Source organism: Equus quagga, chromosome 8 (genome assembly GCF_021613505.1).
Source record: "Equus quagga isolate Etosha38 chromosome 8, UCLA_HA_Equagga_1.0, whole genome shotgun sequence".
Taxonomy (NCBI): Eukaryota; Metazoa; Chordata; class Mammalia; order Perissodactyla; family Equidae; genus Equus; species Equus quagga.
This window is the reverse complement of record NC_060274.1, coordinates 16,876,796-16,896,748: the sequence shown is the minus strand read 5'-3', so window position 1 is coordinate 16,896,748 and position 19,953 is coordinate 16,876,796. Positions and strand designations below refer to the sequence as shown.

The 19,953-nt window shown below is 37.2% G+C and overlaps 1 protein-coding gene across 3 annotated transcripts in view; it reads left to right on the top strand.

The window, feature by feature from the left end:
• The window catches only part of PCMT1 (protein-L-isoaspartate (D-aspartate) O-methyltransferase), a 53,068-nt gene that overhangs the window by 15,170 nt on the left and 17,945 nt on the right, over positions 1-19,953 (top strand). For all 3 annotated transcript variants that reach the window (XR_006889792.1, XM_046669883.1, XM_046669884.1), the window contains exons 4-5: positions 15,982-16,086; positions 18,208-18,328. Coding sequence is in view for 2 of the 3 variants with exons in the window: in XM_046669883.1 (XP_046525839.1) it covers positions 15,982-16,086; positions 18,208-18,328 (226 nt within the window). In the remaining variant the exon portion in view is untranslated. The remainder of the gene's footprint in view (positions 1-15,981; positions 16,087-18,207; positions 18,329-19,953) is intronic.

The following is a 19,953-nucleotide window of genomic DNA, read 5'->3' as shown; positions in this document are numbered from 1 at the left end:
CACACACACACACACACACACACACACACACACACACACACACACACGTAAGCCTGTGTATCCCGTAAATTAGCAAGTAAAAGACTAGTAAGCCCAAAAGAAAATGGGTAAAGTACAAGGATGATAGTTAATAGAAAAAGAAATACAAATGACGTTGGCATTTAAACAAATGAAAAGATGTCATCTTCACTTATATTTAGTAAATTGCAAATTAGCACTATAGTGAAGGACCATTTTTCACCTATCAGATTAAAAAGTTTGATAGTTTGGGGGCTGGCCCGGTGGCACAGCAGTTAAGTTCTCACGTTCCGCTTCTTGGCGGCCCGGGGTTCTCTGGTTCGGCTCCTGGGTACAGACATTGCACCACATGGCACACCATGCTGTGGTAGGCATCCCACATATAAAGTAGAGGAAGATGGGCATGGATGTTATCTCAGGGCCAGTCTTCCTCAGTGAAAAGAGGAAGATTGGTGGCAGATGTTAGCTCAGGGCTAATCTTTCTCCAAAAAAAAAAAGTTTGATACTTTGTATCAGAAAGCAGAAGATGGCAGTCACATGCTTTTTATGATGGGAGAGTAAATTGATAGTGTTTTTGGAAGACAATTTGGCAATATCTGTAAAATGTGAAATAAATATACCTTAGAGTCTCCAGTTTTATTTCAAGATATTTATCCCGTAGTATATTTGCACAAGTGCAAAATGACTAAAGATGTTCATTGGCACATTATTTATAGTAGCAAAAAAACTCCAGTAGTCACTAATAGCCCACCAGTAGTGGATGGTTAATAAATTATAGTACATCCATACAGTGAAATACTGTGAAGCTGTTAAATGAGGAAGCTCTGTAAGTATGAATATGGCAAGATCTTTGAGAATATTAAGTATAAAAGTAGAGTGCAGACGAGTATTTGGAGTGTTGTATAATATACAAAAACCAAATATCCACACACATGTCTTCCCATAGGCATGAAAACTAAAAATGATTTCTGCTAAGGCAGAGAATTAGATGATTGGAGGAGTAGTAGTGGAAGTGAAATCTACTTTTCGCTCTATAACCTCTCTGTTATCAATTTCTTTTTTCTTTTCGTTCATTTCTTTTAAACCATGGAATAGGAATGGCTTTTTTGTACATTACCTATTCAAAGAAATTAATGATTTAAAAAAAGTTATAGTCTCAACATCCCTGTGAGCGGTTTGAGCTACTACTTAAAACAAAAGATTTATGTAGAAGTGTTCATTTAATCCTGGGATTTATTTTGGAGAATTGGTACCCAACGTGTTTGGGAAGTTGAAGGGATGTGTTTTCAGGTATTAAGGGAAATACTGCGTGAATATTTTTTTCTCCCTCAAGCTTGGTGCTGAGTCCCCCATTCACTGCCAAACAAAGTATGGCAGTAACTCCATGGCAAAGAGTGCATTTTTAAACAAAAGTGACAGCTTATTATGATATAACTGACACACTATAAAATTCCCTTCTTTAAAATAGGCAGTTGTATGGATTTTAGTCTACTCAGAGTTGTGCAGGCATCACCACTATCTAATTTCAGAACATTTTCATCACCCTAAAAAAGGAACCCTATACCTATTAGCACTCAATTCCCATTCTTTATTCTGCCAAGGTCCTGGTAACTAGTAATCTGCTTTTTGTTTCTATGTCTAATGTGGACATTTCACACAAGTGGACTCATACCAGGTATGGCCTTTTGTGACTGGCTTGTTATATTTTGCCCAATATTTTCAAGGTTTATCTATGTTGTAGCATGCATCAGTACTTGATTTCTTTTTATTGCCAAATAATATTCCATTGTATGGATATGCCACATTTTTGTTTATTTTACTTTCTAGCTACTAAGAATAATGCTACTATGAACATTAGAATACAGATTTTTTTGTGTGTGTATATTTTCAGTTCTCTTGGGTATTAGACGTAGAATTGCTAGGTCATATGGTAATTCTGTGTTTTACATTTTGAGGAACTGCCAAACTGTTTTCCAAGGTGGCTGCACCATTTTACAATCCCACCAGCACTGTATGAGGTTTCCAATTTCTCCACTTCCGTGTCAACACTTGTAATTGAACGTTTTATTTATTTTATCCATCCCAGTAGCTGTGAAGTGGTATCTTATTGTGGTTTTAGTTTGTGTTTCCCTAATGATAATGATGTTTAGCATCTTTTCGTGTGCTTATCAACCGTTTGTATATCTTCTTTGGAGAAATGTCTGTTCACATCCCTTTCCATTTCTTAGATGGGTTATTTGTAGTTTCATTTTTGAAAAGGATGTGTTTTTAAATTTTTTATTCTGGTATATCGCACATAATGTACAGTTTACCATCTTAACCATTTTCTGAATGTACAGCTCAGTAGGGGTGAGTACCTTGACAGGGTTGTGTAACCAATCTCCAGAACTCTTTTCATCTTGCAAAACTAAAACTCTGTACCCATTCAACAATAATTCTCCCCCCACCCCTGTCAACCACCATTCTATTTCCTGTTTCTATGAATTTGACTACTCTAGGTACCTCATAAGGGAATCATACAATATTTGTTTTTTTTGTGACTACTTTATTTCACTTAATGTCACGTCCTCAAGGTTCATCTGTGTCATAGCTTGTATGAGAATTTCCTTCCAGAAAGGGTAAATTTTTAATCACTTGCGTTTTCTGGTAACCTATGTCTTTTAATAAGGAAAATGTGTGTATTTATATGTGTGTATGTAATCACATAGGACATCTGTATGTATGTCGGTGTATGTGTATGCAAACAATAAGCCTACAACATCCTTTGATGCCTGTGAGCCAGGATGTGACAAAGATAGAATAGCATTAATTTTATTATATGGACAGGCAGTTGTGATCTTGTATCATTTATTGCATAGATCTTAAAAGTGTTAGAAGAGAAACAAAGTGAGGAGCAAAGAAACATGAGTTCTGCGTTTATTGAACCTTAAAATCACAGGCTTGGAAGTAACTATGACCCTGGAATATTTTCCAAAGTCTTAATTAAAGAAAAATAGGATATATGCAGTGGCAAGAGATTAAAAGCAACCTGTGAAAATGGAATCCTGGTAGCAGTGAGCACACTTAACATCCAGATACTGAATCCTAGACACCATTTCTCACTAAAAGAAACAGGAGCTCCTTGGAGAAGTGACTAAATGTTGGAAAGTAAGCAAGTACTCAAAGGCTAATGGGGTAATATCAGAAAGATATAGGAGTGGATTTGAAGAGACTTCCAGAGGCCAAATTGGAGACAATTTGAGAATCAAAAAATAATAGATAATGAAGATAATGGATTGTAACATAGTGAATTAAGAAATAAAAAATCCATGAATCCATAGAGGTTTTTTTTAAAAAAAGAAAGGTAAAAAATAAAAACCAGAAGAATGTCAATTAATAAATGTGGAAGGAATAATAGAATTTGAAAAATCACTGTTTTGTAGTTATCAGTGTAATAATTGAATTAGGCAAAGATCAATTAATCTAAAACCATTAAGAGTGAGGTTATTGGGGAAAAATAGTCATGTAGTCTCAAATTATTATTCTACATATTACATATTAATTATGAAGAGAAAAATACGCCTTGAAAACAGAGTGATGTAGTGGTCACCACATTTACTGAGTGGTTGGGCTTGGCAAGCCCAGTAGTGAGATGGCCCAACAGTCTCTGCTTCCTGATGTGATGCAATGGGAGGCGCCCAGCAAGCCCTGTGTGGGGTTCTTGCTAAAAGTCTTTGATCTGAATCTAACCGTGAGGAGACTGACACATCTAGAATGTGGGGTATTATGCAGACAGCCAGACAGGACTCCTGGCAGTCAGTGTTCTCAAGAACAGAAAGAAGTGGTAGGTGGAGGAGAGTTGCAGGGAGAATATCCTACATTGGCAAATGTAATGCATGAACCTTGAGTGGATTGGGGAGAAAATACCTATAAAGGACATTTTGGGGACATTTGAGGAAATTTGAGTATGATAATACTAAATTGATAGTTATCTTGAGTGTGGTAGTGGTGATGTGGTTGCAAAGGAAGATGTCTTAGGTCTTTTTGGCTGATGCGTGCTGAAGTATTCAGGAGTGGAGTATCATTACGTGTACAGCCTATTTTCAGATGATTTGGTAAAACACTATGGCACAATATAAACAGTTGGTGACTAATGAGGAGAAAAGGTGGTTCATTGTATTTCCACTTTTTCGATGGGTTTGAAATTTTTCATAATTATAAAAATGAACTTTTAAAAACCTGTTTAGATTTAGAGATGAGCATGGGTTATCTAGGAAAATATTGGCTATAGTGATAAAAGCATGCAAAAAGCTAATAAATATTATTGAAGCCTTGACATTTTAAATCTGAATAGGACTTTAATAATAAGTTGACATAGGTCTCTTTTAAAAAAAAATCTTATACAAGAAAAGAAAAATACTTTTTTATACCATAAAGAAAAATATTCCTGAGTTTCTTTTGAAATAAGTTGAAACAGTACTTCCTATAAATTGGGGTTTGCCACCTTAAAGAGGTCCCTTCTAGTTCTTTGATTTCTGGATTCAGAAAAACCTGGTATTATAGGAGTTACTTTGTTTCTTTGATTACTTCCATTTTCTTATGGTGTGATATGTATGTTTTCTTCTTAACGGAAATTCAGGGAGTACTGATCATTTTAAGAATCTGATGAAAGCTACAGGTCTTCTTCCTGCAAAAGTCCACAAACTCTCTCTCTCCATAGAGACTCCATCTTTCAGGCTAACCCTCTTGTCTAAGAGCAGTCGCTTTAACTAAATAGGATGCCCGGGCAGCTTCCTCAGTAAAAGTTAATTAATCCAACGTGTCTCTTAGAAACCTCATTAACTAGCACTTTGTTGCTCCGCTGGTTGATGTTTATAGTGATGATTCAGAGATGGTATTGCACTGTCCCATTTTGAAACATCTAAGAAAGCTAAGGTTGGGTGTAGGGGGTCAAAGGTACAAACTACAGTATAAGATGAATAAGTCATGGGGGTGTAGTGTAGAGCATAATGACTATGGTTAATAATACATTATTGTGTATTTGAGAATTGCTAAGAGAGTAAACCGTAAAAGTTCCTAGAAGAAAAAAAAAATTAACTCTCCAGATGTTAACTGGACTTATTGTGGTGATCCTTTCACTGTCTGTACAAATATTGAATCATTATGTTGTACACTTGCAGTGTTATATGTCAGTTTTTTCCTCAATAAAAAAAAGATTATTTAAAAAAAATCTGAAACAGTCTCAAACTTACAAAAAAGTGGCAAGTACAGTATCAGGAACCTTTCTTTCTTTACTCTATTTGAGAATAAGTTGCTGAAATGGTGCCCCATCACCTTGGATACTTCAGGGTGTATTTCCTCTAAACAGGGACCTTCTCTTGTATGACCACAATATAACCATCAGAACAAATACACGAACCTTGGTGCATTACTACCATCTAATCTTCACACTCTTCTCAGGTTGTTCCTGTGATGTCCTCTGTAGCAAAAGGGCCCAGTGCAGAATCACTCCTCTTTTAGTCTTCTTCAATCTGGAACAGCTCCTCAGCCTTTCTTTGACTTTCATGGCCTTAACTCTTTTGAAGAATGCAGGCCAGTTATTTAGTTGATGTCCTTCTATTTGGGTTGTCTGATGTTTTCTTGTGATTAAATTCAGGTTATGCCTCTTTGGTGGGAATGCCACCGGAGTGATGCTGAGTTCTCATTATCCTATTGGAGAGTGTCCAATTTTGATTTGTCCTGTTACAGATGATATTCAGTTCATTAAGGTGGTGTCTGCCAGTCTTCTCCACTATAGAGTTGCTCTTTTTGGCTTTTGTAATTAATTTTGTGAGGGAGTACTTTGAGATCATGTGCATGTCTGCTCCTTATTTATTTATTTATATCAGTTTATATTCATAGTTTTGTATCTTTTCCCTTTCCATATTTAACTTCCTTTTTTGACAGTGTGCAACTTGGTTCCTTTCTTTTTCCTTAATATATTTATTTATTTGATCAATTCCCCAATTTCCCTCTACCGTCATTACCCCCCTCCCATACGCCCCCTTTCATCATTCATGCTCTGACACCTGGCGCTGATCCACCGTGCCATGCAGACACCCTCCTCACCTAGCCTGGGTTCTGACTCCTGTTTTGGTCCACTCCCCCGTGTGAATGCAGGTGCCCTCCTCATCCTGCTTGGGCTCTCACCCTTCTAGCTACACATGGCGGCTACCCTCTCTGCCACCTGGGTGTGGGCAGCTGCCTTGCTCAGCCCAACTTGGTGGCCTTAGGATCGATTTGTTCCTAAAGGGAAGAGATGGGACAGGATAACAAGAGGAGAGGGAAAAGAGGGCATTAACCAGATTTTTTTGATTCACCAAGTTGTTTCGTTCTCAAACCAAGCAAGAGAGGGAAGCCACTGATTGACCGTTATATGCAAGATTTCCTAAGAGTTTGCTAAGAGTATACTAAATGGAAGTAAAAGATCAATTAATTGTTAATTTTAATTTTATAAATGACTTTGAAGTACTTTAAAGAGTAGCAGCAACAGGTGATCATGCTGTGATGGATGAATTTTCATTGATGTAAATATTATACCTTCTATTTGTAAATCTTTAGAATTTATAAGACACTTTAATACGTCATCACTTTTTTCCACAATGATACTTCTGTGGAGAAGGCAGGATAGGAACAACTTTTTTCTCTCCATTTTAATGACTTGGAAACTGAAAAACAATGAGGTAAACATAATTTCCCATGTCATGGGGCTAATAAATACAGAACCAGTGGCATCCAGTACTTTTGATGTTTAATCCAGGATTCTTTTTCATAGTACGAGTGGTTTTCACTCTTTAGGCAATAACCTCTTTGCAAAAGAATATACATGAAAAATTGATACTTTTTTTATGATTCTTTTCCCAAAACACACCCGCCCACCAATCTGTATTTGTGTGTTATCGTAACGGGATTCTTGTGGAACCTCAGTGACTTTTTGGAACACAGTTTGGGAACCCTTGGATTATATGAGGCTGCATCTATTAAAGGCCATCTCCCCTTCTTATCTTAGTTGTGGGAAAAGATATCCTTAGCTTCTTTTTTTTTTTTTTTAAACTTTTTGATGTGGAAAATTTCTGACACTGCACACACAAGTAGAATAGTACAATGAACCCTCATGTAACCATCACCAGCTTGAATAATTAACCACACTTTGCTAATCTTCTTTTCTCCAACTCTCTCTTGCTGAAGTATTTTAAAGAAAATCCCAAATATAATATAATTTCACTCCTAAATACTTCAGTATAAATCTGAAAGACTTTAAAAATATAGCCACAAAGTTTGCATTGCTCTGCTTTGGCAGCCCAGGGTTTGCTAGTTTGGATCCTGGGTGCGGACCTGCACACCACTCATCAAGCCATGCTGTGGCGGCATCCCACATACAAAATAGATAAAGAAGGGCACAGATCTTAGCTCAGGGACGATCTTGCTCAAGTAAAAAGGAAGATTGGCAACAGATGCTCAGGGCCAGTCTTCCTCACAAACACACACACACAATCCTCGAAAAAAAATACAACCACAATACCATATTCATACCTAACAATTTTCCTTAATATTATTGTGTACCTAGTCCATGTTCAAACTTTGCCAACTGTTTCAAAAACTTTTTTTTTGATTGAGTTAATGATAGGTTACAATCTTGTGATATTTCAGGTGTACATTAATGTTTGTCATTCGTGTTGTAGGTGCACCACTTCACCCTTTGTGCCCACCCCCCACCCCACCCTTCCCCTGGTAGCCATTAATCTGTTCTCTTTGTCCACATTTTTAAATTTCTCATATGAGTGGAGTCATACAGAGATTATCCTTCTCTATCTGGCTTATTTCACTTAACATAATTCCCTCAAAGTCCATCCATGTTATTGCAAATGGAATGATTTTGTTCTGTTTTGCAGCTGAGTAGTATTCCATTGTATATATGTACCACATCTTCTTTATCCATGCGTCTGTTGCTGGGCACTTAGGTTGCTTCCATGTTTTGGCTATTGTAAATAATGCTGCAATAAACATTGGGGTGTGTAGGACTTTTGGGATTGCTGACTTCAAGCTCTTTGGATAGATACCCAGTAGTGGATTGGCTGGATCGTTTGGTAGTTCTATTTTTAATTTTTTGAGGAATCTTCATACTGTTTTCCATAGTGGCTGCATCAGTTTGCATTCCCACCAGCAGTGTATGAGGGTTCCTTTTTCTCCACAACCTCTCCAACATTTGTTACTATTAGTTTTAGATATTTTTGTCATTCTAATGGGTGTAAGGTGATATCTTAGTGTAGTTTTGATTTGCACTTCCCTGATGATCAGCGATGATGAGCATCTTTTCATGTGCCTTTTGGCCATCCATGTATCTTCTTTGGAGAAATGTCTGTTCATGTCTCCAGCCCATTTTTTGATTGGGTTGTTTGATTTTTTGTTGTTGAGTTGTGAGAGTTCTTTATATATTATGGATATTAAGCCTTTGTCAGATAAATGACTTGCAAATATTTTTTCCCAGTTACTGGTTTTTTTTTTGTTTCAATCCTGTTTTCATTTACCTTGAAGAAGCTCTTTAATCTGATGAAGTCCCATTTGTTTATTCTTTCTCTTGTTTCCCTTGTCTGAGAAGACATGGTGTCCGAAAAGATCCTTTTAATACTGATGTCAAAGAGTGTACTGCCTACATTTTCTTCTAGAAGCCTTATGGTTTCAGGTCTCAGCTTTAGGTCTTTGATCCATTTTGAGTTTATTTTGGTGAATGGTGAAAAAGAATGGTCAATTTTCATTCTTTTTTTTTTTTTTTAAGATTTTATTTTTTCCTTTTTCTCCCCAAAGCCCCCCGGTACATAGTTGTGTATTCTTCGTTGTGGGTTCCTCTGGTTGTGGCATGTGGGACGCTGCCTCAGCGTGGTCTGACGAGCAGTGCCATGTCCGCGCCCAGGATTCGAACCGACGAAACACTGGGCCGCCTGCAGCGGAGCGCGCGAACTTAACCACTCGGCCACGGGGCCAGCCCCCAATTTTCATTCTTTTACATGTGACTTTCCAGTTTTCCCAGCACCATTTGTTGAAAAGACTTTCTTTTCTCCATTGTAGGCCCTCAGCTCCTTTGTCAAAGATAAGCTGTCCATAGATGTGTGGTTTTATTTCTGGGCTTTCAATTCTGTTCCATTGATCTGTGCACCTGTTTTTGTGCCAGTACCATGCTGTTTTGATTCCTGTAGCTTTGTAGTATGTTTTGAAGTCAAGGATTGTGATGCCTCCCGTTTTGTTCTTTTTACTCAGGATTGCTTTAGCACTTCGGGGTCTTTTGTTGCCCCATATGAAGTTTAGGATTCTTTGTTCTAATTCTGTAAAGAATGTCATTGGGATTCTGATTAAGATGGCATTGAATCTGTAGATTGCTTTAGGTAGAACGGACATTTTAACTATGTTTATTCTTCCAATCCATGTACATGGAATGTCTTTCCATCTCCTTATGTCGTCATCCAATTCTCTCAGAAAGGCCTTGTAATTTTCATTATATAGGTCCTTCACTTCCTTAGTTAAATTTACCCTGAGGTATTTTATTCTTTTTGTTGCTATTGTGAATGGTATTGTGTTCTCGAGTTCTTTTTCTGTTAGTTCATTATTAGAATATAGAAATGCTACTGATTTATGCAAATTAATTTTATACCCTGCAACTTTGCTGTAGTTGTTGATTACTTCTAAGAGTTTTCCAATGGATTCTTTGGGGTTTTCTATATATAAGATCATGTCATCTGCAAACAGTGAGAGTTTCACTTCTTCCCTCCCTATTTGGATTCCTTTTATTCCTTTATCTTGCCTGATTGCTCTGGCCAGGACCTCCAGTACTATGTTAAAGAAGAGTGGTGATAGAGGGCATCTGTGTCTCGTTCCTGTTTTCAGGGGGATGGAGCTCAGTTTTTGCCCATTGTGTATGATGTTGGCTGTGGGTTTGTCATATATGGCCTTTATTATATTGAGGTAGTTTCCTTCTATGCCCATTTTGTTCAGAGTTTTTATCATAAATGGCTGTTGGATCTTGTCAAATGCCTTCTCTGCATCTATTGAGATGATCATGTGGTTTTTATCCCTCAGTTTGTTGATGTGGTGTATCACGTTGATTGATTTGCGGATGTTGAACCATCCCTGTGTCCCTGATATAAATCCCACCTGATCATGATTTATGATCCTTTTGATGAATTGCTGAATTCTGGTTGCCAAAATTTTGTTTAGAATTTTTGCATCTATGTTCAGCAGCGATATTGGCCTGTAGTTCTCTTTTTTTCGTGGTGTCCTTGTCAGGCTTTGATATTAGCCTGATGTTGGCCTCATAGAATGTGTTAGGAAGTGTTCCATCCTCCCTAACTTTTTGGAATAGCTGGAAAAGGATAGGTATTAAATCCTCTCTGAAAGTTTGGTAGAATTCCCCAGGAAAGCCATCTGGTCCTGGGGTTTTATTCTTTGGGATGCTTTTGATGGCTGTTTCAATCTCTTTCCTTGTGATTGGTCTATTCAAATTGTCTGCTTCTTCTTGAGTGAGCTTTGGGAGATTGTAGGAGTCCAAGAATTTATCCATTTCCTCTAGGTTGTCCATTCTATTGGCATATAGTTTTTTGTAGTATTCTCTTATAATCTGTTGTCTTTCTGCAGAGTCTGTTGTTATTTCTCCTCTTTCATTTCTGATTTTGTTTATTTAAGCTTTCTCCCTTTTTTTCTTTGTAAGTTTGGCTAGGGGTTTGTCAATTTTATTTATCTTCTCAAAGAACCAGCTCTTTGTTTCATTGATCCTTTCTACGGCCTTTTTAGTTTCAATAGCATTTATTTCTGCTCTGATTTTTATTATTTCTCTCCTTCTGCTGACTTTGGGCTTTATGTGTTCTTCTTTCTCTAGTTCAGTTAGGTGTAGTTTAAGATTGCTTATTTGGGATTTTTCTTGTTTGTTAAGATGTGCCTGAATTGCGATGAATTTTCCTCTTAACAGCTTTTGCTGTATCCCATATGAGTTGGTATGGCATGTTGTCATTTTCATTTGTTTCCAGGTATTTTTTTATTTCTTCTTTAATTTCTTCAATGATCCATTGCTTGTTCAGTAGTGTATTGTTTAGTCTACACATCTTTGGGCCTCTCTCAGCTTTTTTCTTGTAATTAATTTCTAGCATTATAGCATTATGATCGGAGAAGATGCTTGTTATTATTTCAATTTTTTTAAATTTGTAGAGGCTTGCCTTGTTTCCCAACATATGGTCTATCCTTGAGAATGTTCCGTGCACACTTGAGAAGAATGTGTATTCAGCTCTTTCAGGGTGAAGTGATCTATATATGTCTATTAAGTCCAATTGTTTTAGTTTTTCGTATAGCTCCACTATTTCCTTGTTGATTTTCTGTCTGGATGATCTGTCCATTGATGTGAGTGGGGTGTTGAGGTCCCCTACTATTATTGTGTTGTTTTTAACATCTTCCGTTAGATCTGTTAATAGTTGCTTTATGAACCTTGGTGCTCCTATGTTGGGTGCATAGGTATTTACAAGCGTTATTTCTTCTTGATGAAGTGTCCCTTTGATCATTATATATTGGCCCTGTGTGTCTCTCTCTACCTGTCTTATTTTGAAATCTCTTTGTCTGATATAATAATTGCAACACCTGCTTTTTTTTTGCTTGCTGTTAGCTTGGAGTATTGTCCTCCACCCCTTCCCTCTGAGCCTGTGTTTGTCCTTGGGGCTGAGGTGTGTTTCCTGGAGGCAACAAATTGTTGAATCTTGTTCTTTAATCCATTTTGCCACTCTATCTTTTTATTGGAGAGTTCAATCCGTTTATATTGAGAGTGATTATTGATGCATGTGGACTTAATGCTGTCAGTCTGTTCCTCATTATCTGGTTTTCCTGCATTTCTCTTCCTGTGTGCTGTAGCCTACCCATTTAATACTGCAATTTCTTATGCTGGGTTTCTTAGATTTTTCCTTATTTATGTTTGGTGTCTCTGTTCTGTTTTTTAGTTTAGTGTCTACCCTGAAGTTTGTATTTAGAATCTCGTGTATAATATAGTCTATTCTCTGGTGGTCTCTTACTTACTTGGCCTAGACTGATTTAGTCCCTTTGCTCTTCCCCTCCTAAATTATTGTTTTCATTTCTTGTTCCAACTCGTGTTATGAGTTTGTAGTTAGAGTGATCAGATCGTCTTTGCTTTGGTAGTTTCCTTACCTTTATCCTAATGCTATAGTTGAATATTTGCTATCCTATTCTGGTTCTATCTATCTGTCTCCCTACTCTGTGGTTGTTGACCACTTTCTCCCTTTTTTCTTTTTTCAGGTATGAGAGCCTTCTTGAGGATTTCTTGTAGTGGAGGACTTTTGGTACAAATTCCCTTAACTTTTGTTTGTCTGGAAAAGATTTAATTTCTCCCTCATATCTGAAAGATATTCTTGCTGGATAGAGTATTATTGGCTGAAGATTTTTATCTTTTCAAGTTTTGAATATGTCACTCCATTCTTTCCTAGCTTGTAAGGTTTCTGTAGAGAAATCTGCTGAAAGTCTGATAGGAGCTCCTTTGTAGTTTCTTTTCTTCTGTCTTGCTGCCCTGAGTATTCTTTCTTTGTCTTTCATTTTGCCTTGCAGTAGGTCTTTTTACATTGACAAATCTAGGAGATCTGAAAGCTTCCTCTACACACATTTCTCCCTCAATCCCTAGATTTGGGAAGTTCTCTTCTATAATTTCATTAAGCACACTTTCTGCTCCATTTTCCTTTTCCACGTTCTCGGGAATTTCTATGATCCTTAAATTCTTTCTCCTCATTGAATCCGCTATCTCTCGGCGATTTTCCTCATTCTTTTTAATTCTTAGTTCTCTTTCTTCCTCTGTCTGGAGCCATTCAGCCTGTCTATCTTCGATTATGCTAATTTGCTCCTCTATGGTGTCTACATGGGCGTTCAGGGAATCTATATTCTGTTTTATCTGGTCCATTGTGTTTTTCATCTCTAGTAATTCTGTTTGATTCTTCTTTATAATTTCAACCTCTTTTGTGAAGTAATTCCACAACTCATCGGCTTGTTTCTTTGTCTTTCTCTCTACCTCAGTTAGTTTTTTTGATTATAGCTGCTCTGAATTCATTATCACTTAGTTTACCTAATTCCAAGTCCTCAGGACTTAATTCTCTGTTTTTATTGTTTTCCTTCTGGTCTGGAGCTTTTATAAATTGCTGGATGGTAGAGGAGCGGCTTTTTCGCATGATGGTGGAATTCACTTGCAGTTACCGCCTGTCGCCACTACATCGGGTTCGAGAGCTGTGCGTTCTGAGCTCTCCATTTTGGGCAAGATGGTGGCACCCAGCACAGTTTGCCGGGGGGGAGGGACTGTTTTTGTCACACGCCGATCTGCATTCGGGTCAGTTCTATTCTCTGGTCTCCTGGGGCCCTGGGTTTATAGGGTTCCTGTGCACGGAAGCTTTCCCCCGTCAGCGGGTTTCCACTGAACCTGTGGCAGGAGTCCTGGACGATCCCCCAGTCACGCGGCCCCTTCCCCGCTCCTTCCTGCACCCGCGGCAGCGATCCCAGTCTCTATGGGAGGGAGTGAAGTTCTCTCCTACCCCGTTCCAGCTCCTCCGAGGTCTGCTGCAGGGTCTCCGTCCTCCATCTTTTTGGTGCTGTAGGTGTCTGACGTCCTGGCATTAGGGTTTATTAGCTGAAACTCAGTTTTTTTCCAGTCCTTTGTTGTAGTTTGGAGGGAAGAGAGTCCTGGGTCAGCTCACCCCACCATTTTGCTCTGCCAAAAACTTTTTTTTTACAGTTGGTTTGCTTAAATCAGGACCCAAAGTCCATGCATTGCATCTTTTTAGTCTCTTTTAACAGTCTCCCCTACCCTTTTTATTTTTATTTTTTTTTGAAGATTGGCACCTGAGCTAACAGCTGTTGCCAGTCTTTTTTTTTTTTCTTGTTCTCCCCACCTGAATAGGTTTTGCAGAGTAAGGAGTTTCCATTCTATCCTCCATTTTGAACGTTACCTGTTTATGATGATTTGAAAATTATTTTTTTATTTTGACATAATTTTGGGCTTACAGAAATGTTGTAAGAATGGTGCAAATAATTCCCAAGTATCTTTTGTCCATATCCCCCAAATGTTACCATTTTACTACATTTGCTTTATCATTTATTCTTTCTCTCTCTCTTCACACACACACACATACACACACACATGAAATATATATAGTTCCTTTTCTGTGAACTCTTTGGGAGAAATTTTCGGACACAATGCTCTTTACCTTTAAAAATAGGACATTCTCTTAAATAACCATAGTAGAGTTATCAAAATCAGGAAATTAATATTAATACAACACTGTTAGCCAATTTACAGACCTTATTTAGATTTCATCAATTGTTCTAGGAATGACCTTTATTGGAAAAGAAAATTGCAGATCAGGAGTTTCAATTGTTATATCTTTTTTGGTCCTCTTAAATCTGGAACAGTTCATCAGTCTTTTCTTTTAGAGTCTTGAAAATTTTTATGAATATAGACCAATTATTTTATAGTATGTCCCTCAGTTTTAAGTTTGTCTGATGTTTCTTCATGATTAGGTATGAGTTATACATTTTTACCTGGAATGTCCCAGAAGAGATGTATTTTAGCAGACATCGTTGTGTCCCATTATTGGTGATGTTAACTTTGATCATCGGATTAAGGTAGTATCAGGTTTCTCCACTGAGGAACTTTCTTATGCACTCCGCTGTATAGTTACTGTTTTTCCCCTTTTGTAATTATTGAGTACCTTGGGCAAACACTTGTGAGGTTATTTAAATATCCTGTTACTCCTCAAATGATAATCACCTCGTTTTAGCATCCATTTATGATTTTTGCCTGAATCAGTTATTGTTGAAATGGTTGCCAAATGATGATTTTCTAAGTTCATCATTTCATCTATAAAACAGTTGGAGACAGTTTTCCCTTATTCTCCATTTGTGTATGTGTAGAAGTATGTATTTACTTATTATCGCTATGGATTCATGGATGTATATTTTTCTCAACCAAGGTCTGGTGGTGAATGTGTTTGTTGCTGCTGGGTCTCATGATTTTCAATAATGAACATACCAGGCATTTAACAACAGCTTTTGAGATAACATTTATTAATTCTAACCTCGTATTTTGACAAAGCACTGAAATGTAAATTTATAAAGAAGATGGGGTAGAGAAGGCTTTATTTCTTGGTTTGGTCCAAAGCATAACCAATGTGATTTTATTTGATATATAATGTATATATCCTATAAACATAAAGATGTATATCCTTGAGCCTCAATTCCACTTCTAGGAATTTATCCTATAGATACGTTTTACAAGATTATTATAAAGATTATTATATTATCTTACAGGTATACTTTTAACATTGTTTCATCTCTTTTGTTATAGAAGATTGGTGCTAACTTAAATCTCTCTCATTAGGGATAGTATTTGTTATTGTAATGCATCAATACAAGAATATACTCCTCAGCCATAAAAAAGAATGAACAAGCTAAGTATTGATAAAAAAGGTCTTTCCAGATATAATAAATGAAAAAATGCATATGTATTTGCTTATGTGCATAGAGTGAATATGTTTGGAAGCAATTACAAGAAACTGGTAACACTGGTTGCCTTTAGGGAGTGGAACTGGTTGGGGACGGAGATGGTTGGGGACGGGGTGGGATGGAGACTTTTCCCTGTAAAACCTTTTGTAACTTTAGACTCTTAATTAAATTTTAAAAACTCACACTGGCGATCTAGAATTACTGAAGCACTTTATCTGAATGTAAGAATTTTACTCAAGCAATGAGAATTATCTTCTGTAATTCCTGTGTAGATGTAAGTGTATAAATATGTTATGTTTTCATTATCTTGGTAGATAACAGTAGGAAAATTGGTATGAAGTTGACAACTTTATATGCTACATGTATATACTTTATAGAATCTTGAAGAAAATGAATATTTGCTTTGTTTTCTTTTGGCAGCATGCATATGCACTAGAACTTCTATTTGATCAGTTGCATGAAGGAGCTAAAGCTCTTGATGTAGGATCTGGAAGTGGAATCCTTACTGCGTGTTTTGCACGTATGGTAAGAACTTTATTTTTCATTTTGGCCCCAAAAGGAGCATATTACATGATTTGGTTGTATAGCAGTTTTTGAGGATTTTCTTTCTTTTTTTTAAATTCTATCAAGATAGCAGTTGGAATACGTATTACTTAGGGTTTTCTTTTTTTTTTTTTGGGTTGCGAGTGATGGAACATTCAAGCCAAACTGGCAGAGCTAAAAGGGCATTGGTTTGTATCATGGAAAAGTCTAAAGGCGCGTCTGGCTTCTTGTGTGGCTGGATTCAGAGGAAGATCAGATGTTGTCATTGACAGTGGGTTTCTCTCTAGTTAGTGGTTGGCTTTGCTTTCCTCCTCATTTTGGCTTTATTATCAGACAGGCCCTTCCTTTGCGATTGCAAGATGGCAACCAGTAGGTCCCAAACTACATTCTTCGAAGTTCTAATGTGGCAGGAAATAATAGAGCCTGATTTTCAAACACTCCTACAGGTTTATTAGGAATGAGGGCAGAGCTTCTATCACGTTAAGAAAAATCTCTTAGAAAAACGCCTTGTTTATTATACTTCAACTTGTATCCCCAGACTTGTTTGGCAAGTGGCTGTCCAGCGTGTGAGTCTGGAGGCCCACTCGTGCAGCTGGGAGTAAAGATCCGTCTGTGCTCAGAGTGTCACATCAGGTTGCTTATGAAAAGTTGGTCCCTGGAGGCCAGGTTGGAAGGTTCTGGTCTGGTTAAGTTGGGATTTGTAGATCCATCTTGGACTAGAATCCGTTTAACTTGCTATAAATATGCAATTGGCAGACTCACTAGAATATGAACTCCAGAGAGGTCGGAATTTTCTCTGATGTTTTTTTGTTGCTGCCTCCTAAGCATCCACAACAGTGTCTGCCGTGTGATAAGGGCTCAGATATTTCTTTTCAGTTGTTTTGTTTGTTTTGTAGAAGTTAAACCCTCACTAATGGAACGTCAGGGATTTTTTTAATTTTTAAAGCTTAGAAATAGCATTTAATTAGTGACTAGTTCTCTATACTTGACTTATTTATGGTTTTAGAGGACTATTCATTTTTTTTTTGCCCACAGATTGGCACCTGAGGTAACAACTGTTGCCGATCTTCTTTTTTGTTTTTTTTCTTCTTCTCCCCAAAGCCCCATGGTACATAGATGTATATTCTAGTTGTGAGTGCCTCTGCTGGTACTATGCGTGACGCCGCCTCAGCGTGGCCTGATGAGTGGTGCCATGTCCATGCCTGGGATCCAAACCAGTGAAACCCTGAGCCGCTGAAACGGAGCGCGTGAACTTAACCACTTGGCCATAGGGCCAGCCCCAGGACTATTCAGTTTTTTAAAAAATCATTATATTTCTGTGTTATCTTTTTAAAAATGATATTAATTTAAGTTTATATTTTCACACATTTACCATGTGCTCGTCAGTGTTCTAAGTACTCTTCACGTATTCTCTTATTTCATTCTCACATCATTTATGAGGCATGTGCTCCTTTCCTCCTCATTTTACAGCTGAGGAACATGATTCGTAGAATAACCTGCCAAGGTTATATAGTTGTAAGTAAGTGATGCAACTTAGATGTGAACTTGAGTAGTCCGAGTTCAGAGTCTTTATTGTTTTAGATTTATTTTACAATTAATATTTATACTTGGAGCCTTTTTATATTTATATATATTTTTATATTTTCCACATGTGGCAGTAGAGTCAAGTGTAGAAATCCCTATATAATTTTTATGTAATATTTTAATATTTAAAGTCACACTTTTAGATGGAATTTAAATAAAAAATGATTGCACTACCACTTAATATTGGTAGTTAAGTCCTACTTCTAGGTCCTGGACTTAAAAATTAGAAATCAAAGAAAGATAGTGTTTTTCTCAGTATTACAAGTTTTTTTTAATTTATTTTAGTTTCTTAATTACTGAAATATAATTATTCATTTGAGGGTTATAGTTGAGAAGAGTTGTATTTGGTATATAATTTATAACAAACTGAGTGTTTAACCGTCTAATTGGAGGTTTAAGCTGTTGATTTGTCTTGATTTCTCATTGCAGAATTTAACTTTCGGTAAGGAAACACTTTAATGACACTTCAGAAAAAAAAATTTAGACCAGTGAGCTATTGAGTTATTCTCTCATTTCCAGGTTGGACCTACTGGAAAAGTCGTAGGAATTGACCACATTAAAGAGCTGGTAGACGACTCAATAAATAACGTCAGAAAGGACGATCCGACGCTTCTGTCTTCAGGGAGAGTGCAGCTGGTTGGTGAGTGCCAGAAAACTGTAAAAATTTCCTCTCTGGGGAATTTTTATTTTCAGAAGATCCCATGCAAGCTAAATAATACTCAGAGCTAATTATTGCATTTTTTAAACATTCACTTTTAAGTACTAAGTAAGGAAAATATAACTCTAAAATATTATACTGGTTCCATCTTGACTGGGTGACATGACTATTAATTATTTCAAAAGAATGTGCATGTTGAATTCTTTCTTCATTGATTTTTAAGAAGTAATACCAAAGTAACAAGTGTCCATTATTAAAAATTTAAACAGTGCAGGGATGTGGAAGATAAAAAAGAAAGCCCTTCTTTTTCCCTCATTTCTATACATATAAATATACATATGAATGAAGTACATACACACAGAGTTTTTTGTTTTTTTGTTCTTTTGAGGAAGTTTGGCCCTGAGTTAACGTCTGCCGCCAATCCTCCTCTTTTTGTTGAGGAAGGTTGGCCCTGAGCTAGCATCCACTGCCAATCCTCTTTTTGTTGAGGAAGGTTGGCCCTGCGCTAACATCCATGTCCATCTTCCTCTGCTTTATGTATGTAGGACACTTGCCACAGCATGGCTTGACAATGGTCCATAGGTTTGCACCCAGGATCTGAACCAGTGAACCCATGGCTGCCGAAGCAGAGCAAGTGAACTTAACTGCTGCACAACGGGGCCAGCCCCCAACCGTTTTAAATTGACTTATACTATACATATTGTCCTGTAGTTTGCTTTTTTTCACTCAGCAGTATAAAATGGACATATTCCCATGTGAGCACATTTTGTATTACTGTGAAAATAACAAACATAGAAAAAGTGCATAAAAGATATATGTGAAGCTTAAAAAAGACCTGTTTAACCACCACGTTGAAGAGAAACAGAGCATTATTAGTATCTTGAAAGTTCTCTGCTTGCTTTTTCCTCGTCATAACTCCCTCCCTTCTCCCTAGTGGTAAGCAGTATCGTTGCTTCTATGCATTGACTGCCTAATTGCACTTCCATAAGTGATGTTTAGTTTAATTTTGAACTTTAGATAAATGGAACCATCCAGTATATGCTGAATGACTTCTTTCATTTAATACTGTTTGTAAGACTCATCCGTCTTTTTGCATATGGTTCATTTTTATTGCTGTGTAGCATTCCCTGTAAGAACATTGCCAAAACTTATTAGGTCTGCCGTGGGTGGGTATTTAGGTAGTTTGTAATTCGGGGATATTCACAGTGCTGTGAACATACGTGTACATGAGTCTAGATGTGTATACACACTCATCATACAAGCTCTCGTTCCTGTAGGAGAGTTATTGCAGGTGCAGGGGTGACCGTCAGTGCTGCAAAACTTTTTTAAAGTGATCGAACCAGTTTACATCCTCATCTGCAATGTATCAGGGTTCCTATTGCTCCACATCTCTACCAACACTTGCCATTGTGAGATTTTCCTTTTGCCCACTTGGTGATTGTATAGCAGTATCTCTGTGTGAGTTTAATTTTGTATTTTCCTATTAACTAGTGAGATTAAACATCTTTTCATATGTTTGGCCATTTGGATTTCCTCTTTTGTGAAATGGCTGTTCAGATATTGAGTTGTTTATATTTTTCTTTGGTTTGTAGGACTTCTGAGACTAG